We start from the raw sequence: 10,673 nt of genomic DNA on the forward strand, positions 1-10,673 counted from the left end.
ACGGGAGGTGAACTCTGAGCCAGGCCTGGGCAGGAACAGAGGGCAACTGCTGGTTCCACAAGCTGCTTAGCTCAGCTCAAGTGCGTCCCCAGTGTCTCCAGCAGGGCCCAGCTTCCAGCTAGCAGAGAGGCAGGAGTGGAATGCTCGCCCCCCCCCCACGGGGTGCAACCCCACCTCCACTCCCCCCTCCCACTCCCCCCCGCCCCCCTGCACTGCCTTGCCTTTTTCGAAGAGAGTAGCCACAGAGGTGAGCCAAGTGCCCTGTCATGTCCAAAGGCGGGAGATCGTTCAAGGGGTGCAGTGTGTGTGTGCCCACAGGGGCAATAGGTTCTGGAAGGAGCCAGAACGCCTGTCCCAGGCCCTGGGAGGAGGGATGGGAAGGAGGGGAGGGGGCACTTCCTGGGTGAGGTAGGCATGAGGCAGCTCCAGACCCGTCAGCGGTCAGGGGTGAGCTGTGTCCTTCATGGGGGAAGCTGGCCCAGAGAGGGCTCTAATTTGCCCAAGGCCACACAGCCTTGAGCACCCCCTTTCCCCTCCCACACAATAGAAGGGGCATCCTCAGCCTGGCTGGCAGTGGGCAGGCGGGATGGCAGGGTCTCCTCCAAGGAGAAGCAGGGTTTTGCTCATGGATCTCCCCCTTCCAACTCTTAGCTCTGGGCAGGAGCCAGGGAGCAGCCGCATGGAGAGTGAAGAAGGGGGGTCAGGACACATCGGGGATGACTTGAGGCAGCGCGGCAGCACCGGGAGGGGACCCTGGGGACTGCAGGGAAGCTGCAGTACAGAGGGACGAGCGGGGCCTTCCCTCCCGCCTCCACCCTCCTCTGCCACCGCCCCCCCTCACCAGCGCACCGGGGGAGGCGCACCCGGGCGGAGGCGGTGTCATCGCTCTCCTGTGAGCGGGGCAGGGCTGCATGGGCAGGGGCGGGGCCGTGACTGGTGTTATAAGAAGCGGCCAGGGCACTGAGGCAATGAGCTCTCGGCTCGGCTTGGCAGCAGGACTGGCAACAGGCACGCTCCCTCCTCTGGTCCAGCCTGTGCGCTCCACCGCCGCTATGGTCGCCGTGCCCACTGCCTGGTGCTCCCTCGCTCTGGCCCTGGTCCTGGCCCTGCATGAAGGTGAGCCGCCCCCCAGCCTCACCAGCTACAGCAGCCGCCCCCTCCGGGTCTGCTTGTAGGTGTCTCCCTCCCCAGGGCGCGGTACTCGCCAGTCTGCTGGGGGCCTTCCAGGGTGGGAGCTGCGCGGCGGTGGCCGCTCCAGGGAGCTCTGCAAGTACAGAGGTGCTGCAGGCACGGGACAGCGCCAGCCCTTCCCGCCGGGGCTGCTGGGGCTTCCCCGGGCTGGCCTGGAGCTCCTGAGCGATGAGAATGCCAACTTCCTCGATTATGCAAGAGGAGGAGCCCGGCAGGTCCCCTATCCCGGCTGTGCCAGGCACCCTGACCCACCTCTCCAGGTCTCTCTCCTTCTTGTGCACGCAGGCAAGGGCCAGGTGCCTGCTGCCCCGGAGCCTCCGGCGCCCTCACCCCGGGCCCGAGGCTCCCACCTGCGGCCCCGACGCTGCTCCTGCAGCTCCTGGCTCGACAAGGAATGCGTCTACTTCTGCCACCTGGACATCATCTGGGTGAACACTCCCGGGTGAGTTCCCGCGGGATCCAGGTGGGGCCGCTGGAACCGGGGCAGGGGATGGGGAATCTCTCGCTGAGTACAGCTCTCCCTGGGCCTCCAGACAGGATGGCTGAGCTCACAATACGAAGTGTTACCGGTTATTGTTCCAACTCCCACGTGGGGGCCGCCTCAGTAGTGCAGGAATAGCTCAGGAGAACTCTCACAACAGCCTGCAATTGGCCCCATTCTCCAGATCAGGGCACTGAGGCCCAGAGAGGTCGGATGCCTTCCCCAAGATTATGCAGGAGGGAGTCAGTGGTAGGGGGAAGCCCACGGATGCCATGCTGCCTCTGCGTGACCTGCCAAGAATCAGACGATTAATGACAGCGCCCAGGCCTTGACTGCGCCAGGCGCTATGCCAAGCCCCGCTTGTCTCCGATCAGCTCGCGAATCCCCCGTCCTCCCCGTGAGGCAGGCGCTGCTGCTGTCCCCAGTGACAAGATGAGAAACCTGGCCTGTGTCACCTGGCAGCGCTGGGGTGGGAGCCAGTGCTGTCTGTTCTGTCTGCACCGCGCTGCCTCCGGGCCACTGCATACTTCGAGTTGAAGTTTCTCGGTGTCTTTGTGTGCTTTTTTCCCTTCCCCAAATTGCAAAAGGCAAGGGAAGCCCTGCACGTAAGCGTGTGTGGAGCTAATCCGCATCCAAACACTTGCTCGGGGCGGGAACCCTGCCAGTCCCTGCGTGCTGGGTCTACCTGCAGTCATTACAACTTCAGCACAGTGTCTAAAATTAGCTCCGGCACCGAAGGTGCTGGTCCGACCGGCCGCAGGGCCCCTTGCCCTGCCCCCAGCCTGCCTTGGCCAGACTTGGGATCTGAAATCAATCCCACCGGATCTCACACACACGAGCACTCGCACAAACTGTGTTTAAGTCAAGAGCTAAGACACCTTTATCACCCCCCCAGGCAAGGGGTGACCAGGTGAGGGCAGCTTAGCTGTGAGCCGGTATGTTTACTTCTGTGAGATGGCATTTCCTTCCCTCCTCCAGGGGGACCGGCCTGGCCCTCGCCATCAGCTCAGGTTCCTGTCTGGGAGAGAGGGGAGGGGCTGGGAGGACTCCCCACTTCCCGACTTAGGGAGGGAGCACTATTCCAGCCCCTCCTCTCCGTGCTGGGAGGCTTACTGAGCAGGGCCCTCCGTGTGGGAGCAAGCAGAGGCCCAGAAAGGGGAGGGACCTTGTCTGGGACCACCTGGCTGCCAGGGAGGGGCCTGTGCCGGGGCTTCCTGAGGTCAGGGGCTGGTAACATTCTGCTTCCACCCTGGTGGCATGGGTAGCCGTCCCAGTGTGCGCCGTGGACAGTCTCTGCTTGCCAGTGGTCAGAGTTTATCTAATCCTTTCTCCCTCTCCCTCTCCCCTTCTCTCTCTCCACCCTACACCACTACCTTGCTGGCTGCCTGCCCACAGACAGACAGCTCCTTACGGCCTGGGAAACCCGCCAAGACGCCGGCGCCGCTCCCTGCCAAAGCGCTGTGAATGCTCCAGTGGCGGGGACCCCACCTGCGCCACCTTCTGCCATCGAAGGTCCTGGTAAGTGGGCACCCAGCCTGCAGGGGCCGGGGGAGCAGGGTGTCTGGAAGACCAGCAGAGGAGCAGAGTGGCAAATGGTGGGGAAGCAGGGTCCTGGGAGCCCGTAGGCTGCCCGGGGCCTGTGGGCAGTGTCCCTTTCTGTGAAGAACCGGTCACCCCAAGTCCCTCCCACTGCCCAGCTCTGGGGACTTCTGAGAGCCTCCCACCTTCACTCCGGGCGGGAGGGGCTGTCCCCAAGTGACAGCAGACGCAGCTCAGGCCCAGAGAGGGGACAGGACTTGTCCTGTTGGGCCACACAGCTAGTCAGAGGCGAGCTGGGCCGTGAGCCCCCATCTGTCTTCCCAGGGGCACTGGGCTTTGGCTTCTGAGCTGTGGCGCCGAGGGCTTTGGAGCTTTCTTGGTGGAGAAGTAGCATCTAGACTTGGGAGGCCGTGGCATTACCCCAAGTTGGTCACAGCGTTGCTGGGGGGTTGGAGGGCCGTGGGTGGGGAGCTCTGCCAAGTCTCGTAACTGTCTGGGCCTCGGTGTTCCCACCTGTAAAAGGAATGGAGACTTTGCAGCTTCGCTGGTCCGCTTGGAGCATTTGGGGAAAGCAGAACCTGGCTGCACAGTCCCAAACCTGCCACTCCTCTGAGACTCAAGCTGTGGCTCCACCCCTGCCTCAGTTTCCCCTGCAAAGGACTGTGCGCAGCTGCAGACGGCCAGATTCTGGGAAGGCCAGGCACCCAGCTGCCTTTTTCTGAGGCTAAGAACGCATTCCCGGCAGCTCGGTTTTCCTCAGCCCCCACCCCGCCTGGGAAAGGAAGGGTGCCAGGTGCACAGGGGTGGAAATGGATCTGCTTGGGGTGGGGGTGGGGGGGCACTGGGCCCACAGCCAGGTGTTCGCAGGGCCCTGGACAGCCCCTCACTTACGTCGTAATACTGTTCATTCAGGGCCGAAGCTGTGGTAGTCCCAGGCAGCGGGTCCCCCGCAGACGTGTTCCAGGTTGGCCAGACATGGGCGTCCGCAGGAGAGCTCCTCCGGCAGCTGAGGTAAGGGGTGCCTGCCCTGGCTGAGCGCCTCCCGTATGCCTTGCACATTGCCCTCGTTCTCCATGGAAGGCAGGACGGGGTCCTTACTGGGCAGCCAAGGGAACTGAGGCTCAGAGTGGTAAAGGCGCTTGCCCAAGCTCCCAGCAGTCCGTGGCAGGCCTCTGGCAGGCTCCAGAGCCGGGGACCTTAGCTGCTGAGCTCTTTGTCCCCACCAGGCCTGGAGGTTGACTTTCTTAGCAGGGGGCTGAGGGATTGCGACTGTGGAAGGCCCTCAGGCATTCCTTCCGGTGGTGAGCATCTCCTGGGCGCTGGGTCCAGAGTGGTCGACGATCTAGCCTGTCCCCTCGTCCTTTGTCCCAGACCGGATCCCCTTCCTGGAAGCCTCAGCATGGCTCAGCACGAGGCGTGGCACACGGGACGTGCCCACGAATGTCCGTCCGACCAAACGGACTTGAGAATAAAGTGCCCACATCTGGCCGCGCAGCCAAGTGGCCAAAGGGGCAGCTTCCGAGCCAGGACTGGCCGATTTGAACCCCTGCTCTGCCACAAACGGCCTTGGTGACCTTGAGCTTATCCTTTCACTTCTCTGGGCTTCAGGTTCTCATTTTGAGCCAGGGACATCAGTGCAAGCCATCTCTCGGGGTTGTTGAGAGGTGGACGTCGGTGGGGCGCCTCAGGCAGGGCCTGGCACTCGGTGGGAGTCTGGGGGTGTTAACTATTCAGACCTCCCTGCCTGAGGCTCCCCGGAGCTGGCCAGTGCTGGGCCCAGCACGGCCCTCGGGGGCTGCCATCTCTGTGGGGTGGCTGAAACATAGGAGACAGGGCAGGACAGTGGGCTAGAGAAGACCCAGCATATACCTGGGAACTGTCTGAGGATGAAAAAAATGAAGATTAAGACTTTGCAAGTGCACGGCACCTCGCGGTGGGCGAAGAACTTGCTTTGCCAACCCATGCTCCCCCTCACACCAGCGAGGCCGGTGTTTATTTTACAGACTAAGAAAGAGGCTCAGAGAGGTTGCCACACTTGCCTCAGTTCCCATAGCTGGGAACTGCAGCCAGCCTCCCAGCTCCAGGCTAGAACCCTTGCAGCCAGGACAAGACCAGTGGGATGACGCCGGAGTTCCTACCAGGGTCTCATCCCAGTTCAAAGGGTAGCTAGGACCCATATTTGTCTCGGTTGAACCACCTTGAGCTGGACCTTGAAGAATGGGAATTTTAGTCAATGGAATTTGGGTGAGGGGAGGTGAACAGCCTAGAAGGAAGGGCAGGAGCAAAGGTGTGGAAGTGGGAAGGCAAGTCACGGGAGATACGCTGTTCTTGGCCCTCCCGTCATTCCGGCAGCCTTGACATTGAACGTCAGCTTCGTTGAAGTCCCTATGGGCCGAGGAGCGTCTAGGCCTGCTCTGGCCTGTCCTTGGTGTGCAGACTTTGTTTTCAGGGTGAGCTGTGTCTGCCTTCCGGCCCCAGGGCGGCTGTGATGTAGGGGGCCCAGGTCCTGTCCCTGCTGCCTGTCCTGGGGAACTCTTGGGCAGCCCCTGTCTCCTGAGATGCTAAATGGACCCTTCTTGATTCCAGGGAAATTTCTGCCACCAAGATCCACTTTGCCAGGCGAAAGCAGGAGGCAGTGAGGGAGCTGAGGCCCACACACCCCAGGCGGAGAAAGAGATAGCGTTGGTTGCCGAGGAACGCCAGGATGGAGGCTGCGTGGAGCTGTGAGGAGAGGGGCAGCCCAGGGCCAGGGGCCCCACCTGCAGGGTGGCACAAGCTCTGGCCTCCTCGCATGGCTGAGGGGGCTCCCCCCAAGGCAGCGCGTGTCCTCAGCCCGGCCAGGAAAGCCTTCAGCCCCCCAGCTGCAGAGCGGCATCTCCCACCGGCCCCGGGCCCCACCGCACCGCCGGAAGGAACCGCATGAGGAACGTACTTACCCGGAGGCCACGTCCTGAGAGGGTTCCTGTCTGTTGGCTACAAACCAGGATCGACACGCAGGGGGGACACTCACTCTGAAGCCGGCCCTGGAGCCTGGATGGGGCGGGTGTCCTGGGCGGCCCCCGTCCGTCCCCTCCAGCTGTCTTTCCCCAGAGTCCTCCCACCCTCATGTCCTTGGGACACTCCTGGTGAGAAGGCCTGCTCTGCTTCACCTGTCTGTATATAACTTATTTGCTCTAAGAACTTTGAGAACTCCGGTTATTTATTTGGATGTATTTTTTTAGACTCAATTATTTACCTGCGAACTTGTGTTTGTAATAAACGATGAAACGGTACTCTGGTATTTTGTCTTGGCTGAAGCAGAGCGGGGAGGCACCTCTCAGGAAGGGGTTGTTCGGAAGTTAGGGGCACACAGGAAGGAGAGACAAAGGGTATGGGGCAGGTGGCCGGAGCCCTGGGTCCCACTCCCCGTGCCCTTGCTGGACACCTCTAGCTGCTAACCCAGCCTCTCCAGGCTTTTGCCTATCACGTGCCTGGACAGCCGTTTGCAGCTTTGACACCCAGGATTCCGGGACCTGTGTTCCCATCAGGCCAGTCACCTGTGGCCAGGCCTTTCCCAAGAGCATGTTTGGAAGGAACTGAGACCCAGTTCTGCTCCAGCAGCCCTCACCAGGAACTGTCGTGAGGCCCAGGGTCGATCTGTCCAATGAGGGCCGGGGCCAGATGGATCCCGAGACTGTGCACAGCCCGAGGGGCTGGTGGCGGGTGCTACGACGGCGCTACAGCCTGGCCCTGGCTGGTCCCTTGCCTCGGCCCTTGCTGGTGAACAAGAGAGGAGCTTTGACCAAAGAAGCCTGAGGCTCTAGCCCTGGGTCGACCGATCCTGCCAAGGCCCAGGGAGCAGCCCCTGGAGCTCCAGGGGTGAGCAGCAGTCCCGAGCACCCCCGCCGGCCGCTGCCCCAACCCCTAGGCTCCGCGTCCGCCAAGTCCTCCCGCGACAAGCTGTTCCCTCTTCTAGGGCTGGCCCGCCTGGGAGCGGCAGGGGCCTGAGCAGCGACTGCAAAGTCATCATTCACACACTGCTCTAACCCTGCCTTGTCTGCGAAGCCAGCCCTGACCCCCTCATGGAAGAGTAACATGCCACACGTATTGAAATCCTCGTGTATACTTGCCCTTGACTGATATTAACTCATTTTCTCCATCTCAACAACACTGTGACGTAGGGACTTTTATTACCTCCGTTTTAATGATGAGGAAATTGGTGCACAGAGAAGGCAATTTACTTGCCCAAGGTCACACAGTGTGTAAGTGGTGGCTTCGGGATTTGAACCCAGAGTCTATAGTCCATAGGGATGTATGGATGCATGTATTTAATAAATATTATTGGTTGAATTCGTGGATCACCACTGCAGCATGACCTGGGATAAATCTCTTTCTCTTCCTGGGCCTCAGTTTTGTTTTGTTTTGTTTTTTTAATCTATAAAATGGGAAACAATAGTCTCTAGTAGGACAGGTATGAACATGAACCAGACTGCTGGGCTCAGCCCTGGGCCTGATAAGAGGCAGAGGCTGCTTGTCGGGCCATCGAAAGTGATTCCGTAATGAGCAGGACAGCCCCCTCGCTGAAGGACCTGAGGCTGGGTGGCTGGGGTCAAGAGGAGCGGTCAGAATAAGACTCCTGGACGAAGGGGCTGCTCCCACAGCCTCCAGAGATGAGTAAGACTCAAACAGAAAGAAACTGGAGAAGGAATTCCAGACGGAACAGAGAGGATGACGGTATGGTAGAAAGAGGGACAGAGGCGCTTCCCATGGAGGACCCTGTGTGGCTGGAGCACGGGGAGGGAAGAACAGCAGGACGTAACACCAGCGAGACCTTCCCCCGTGGACCACTAACGGGCTATGAGGCACAGGGGACCTGCTCAGAGCTGGGCTTTGGAGCTATGCCACCAGAGGGCTGCACAGGGCAGGAGTGGCCAGGGAAGCAAGTTCACCCCCAGCCCTCAGGGGTCCTCAGTGCATTCTGGGTGGTGAGGGTTGGACTAAGGGGGGCCCAGGGTCAGGGCACACCTCTCCAATCTCAGCAGAGCCTCATGCGGGGGGACTCTCACTCCCTGGCAGCCCCGCATCCCATGCAAAACGTCCCTGCCCCGGGAACCCCAAACCCATAGCCAGTGGCCAGGCTGGGCACTGAGTAGAGCAACCCCAGGACTGCAGCTGTGGGGGAGGCCTGGCAGAGGGAGGACGAGAGCCTGCTTGAGGGTGTGTCAGAGGCCCAGGGAGGCAGGCGTTCAGTGCCCTTGGCACAGGTCCCTGTGGCCCTGGCCAGAGTTCAAAGATCAGAGACCCAAATGATTAAGTCACAGAGATGATTAAAGGGAGGGGAGGAGGCCCAGGAGGCAGGTATAGGCAAGGTGACAGTGCAGTTTCTCGATCCTTATTCCCGGCAAGTGGGGGCCTCCAGCTGGGACCTTGCACTTTTGGGGGTCCTACTCTGGCCTTCCTCGGTCACCACTGTCTCCACAAGACAAGAAGTTTGCAGGGCCTAGGGGTCGTGTGTGCCCCAAGTCTGGGCCTGCTGCTAGGCCCCAGTGCAGCTAGCAGGGGGCCCCAGAAACAGGGCGGCAGGTGGGACGGGGTGCATGGAAGGAGCAGAGGGAAATCTGGGCGGAGCAGCTGCCGAGTCAAACGAACCCGGGGAGCAAGGTGTCAGCACTTTAGGAAGCTGGTCTGGGGGTCGTAGGACAAAATCTCCCCGTTTCCTGTCTTTTGCTGCCTGTACCGTAAATACTTACCTGGTTTTGTCCAGGATTTGTGAGTCAAATGTCTGTGCCTTTGGAACACCAGGCAGGGATAGGCCAGAAGGGCGCACAGGACCACGCGGATTGACTCAGGTTCCCGCACAGATGGGAGCCGAGGCAGAGGGGAGTGTGGTCCCGCGTCCCCATCCGGGGCCAGGCAGCCCGATGCGCAGCCAGGCCGCAGACGGGGCCCTTGGGTCCTCGGGCGGCTCTCCCCACACAGTTTAGAAAAGTCATCTGCTCATGAATAACTGCCTTTCCAGAGACTCTTGTGAGCAAGACAGACTCAGCTCAGGGCGCAGAGGCCAAGAGGAGAGCCCTGCAAAGAAAACACTCGGAAGTATGAAGATACAAACAACGGCTAGCGTGCACTGAGCACTCACGAAACACTTCATGCACACCATTTCTTGGTTCCTCACAGCAACCAACACAGCAGGTTCCAGCATGATTATTCCCATCGCCGTGGAAGAGGCAGCTGTGAGGTCGCGTGACTCGCTCAAAGTCACACAGCTAGCATGTGGCCGAGCCGGGATTTAAACCCCAAGCTCTACACTTCTAGGCCTCACTGCCTCTCTGATAGGACATCCACACGTCGATGGAGTCCCTGGGGTGGGGGAACCCAGGGTGGCTTCCTGAAGGAGGTGACGTTGAGGCCAAGCTCAAGGGAGTCAATTAAGTGAAGGAAGAGAGTAGACAAGAGTGTCCCGGGGAGATGGGCCAGCGGAGGTGAAGGATGGGTGTGGAAGGGAGCCATTCTCAGCCCCTTTCAGGGAGCAAAAGAAGAAGGGGGCCTGGGAAAGGTTGGAGAGGGGGAGGCAGGAATGGACAGGGCCCTCCTGAGCCCCAGGTCAGGCCAGAGCATCTGACGAGGGAGAAGGGGCTCCAAGCAGGGAGAGCTACAGCAGCTGTGCCTCCCCATCACTGTCTCAGACAATGTCTCCCAGGAGAACATTCCCAGGCCTGAAATGCTCACCACTCGTGCTTCCTGCCTTTGGATCAAAACACACTTTCTCCACTCAAGGGTCTCACGGGCTGGCAGGGAAGACAGACGAGGCAAAGTGAAGGGACAAGAGGGGGAGAGTTTGGAGAATGGGTAGGGTTTGCACACGCTGGAACCAGAGAAAGGGCATCGCAGCGAGGGGAAGGGCGTGAGGCGTGTCTGGCCAGAGCTTGGAAGGATCTGGAGAGAGGCAGCCAGCCTGATCAGCAGGGGCCAGGCTCAGAACGGCGTCTCATGCCAGGAATTTGAGCTTGAGTGATGGGCACCAGCAAAGGTGGCTAAGCAGGGCAGAGCCAGGGCAGGAGCTGGCCTTGGGCGGCTGGCTTGTCATCGTCCCCTTCCCAGCCACGGCTTCCGGCTCACCGGGGCCCTCCCAGCCCCTCTCAGGGGAGAGCAGAGTGTGGGCCTCACCTCGGCCTGCCAGGGACCTGAGCCAAGAGCCCTCAGCAGCTCGGAAGGGGGCCGTGTGCAGGCCCGCCCCAGGAGCCCTGGAAGAGGAATGCGGCCTAATTAATTCTCCGAAGCGAAGCTCGGAGGGCCTCACCTTGTGGGAGCAGCTGCCAGGACAGGCCTGCCAGGCCGCCACTGGCCCAGCCTGTCGATCACTCAGTGCTGGAGAGAGTGAGGGGGACGGCAGGCAGGGAGCTGGGAGACAGGGGTTCGGGGGGCTAGCCCCTTGCCTCCAGGCACACACGTGTCCTCCGACCCCTTCAGAGCTAAAAATACT

The 10,673-nt window shown here is 60.9% G+C and overlaps 1 protein-coding gene across 1 annotated transcript; it reads left to right on the top strand.

The window, feature by feature from the left end:
• Window positions 1-222: 222 nt before the first annotated feature.
• Window positions 223-6,481, top strand: EDN2 (endothelin 2). The gene is made up of 5 exons (XM_026498359.4): window positions 223-1,116; window positions 1,477-1,633; window positions 3,068-3,190; window positions 4,124-4,222; window positions 5,798-6,481. Exons 1-5 carry the CDS (start codon window positions 912-914, stop codon window positions 5,889-5,891), a joined length of 678 nt encoding a protein of 225 aa, XP_026354144.3. The 5' UTR covers window positions 223-911; the 3' UTR covers window positions 5,892-6,481.
• Window positions 6,482-10,673: the final 4,192 nt, after the last annotated feature.

This window comes from Ursus arctos, unplaced genomic scaffold (genome assembly GCF_023065955.2).
Source record: "Ursus arctos isolate Adak ecotype North America unplaced genomic scaffold, UrsArc2.0 scaffold_12, whole genome shotgun sequence".
Taxonomy (NCBI): domain Eukaryota; kingdom Metazoa; phylum Chordata; class Mammalia; order Carnivora; family Ursidae; genus Ursus; species Ursus arctos.

What these genes read in the sequence shown, in the direction of transcription:
- EDN2 (XM_026498359.4), top strand. Translation starts at nt 912, where the DNA reads ATGGGCAGGGGCGGGGCCGTGACTGGTGTTATAAGAAGCGGCCAGGGC. An exon ending in TTCTGCCATCGAAGGTCCTG is followed by an intron (nt 3,191 to 4,123) that starts GTAAGTGGGCAC and finishes CTGTTCATTCAG; the next exon opens with GGCCGAAGCTGTGGTAGTCC. An exon ending in GAGCTCCTCCGGCAGCTGAG is followed by an intron (nt 4,223 to 5,797) that starts GTAAGGGGTGCC and finishes TCTTGATTCCAG; the next exon opens with GGAAATTTCTGCCACCAAGA.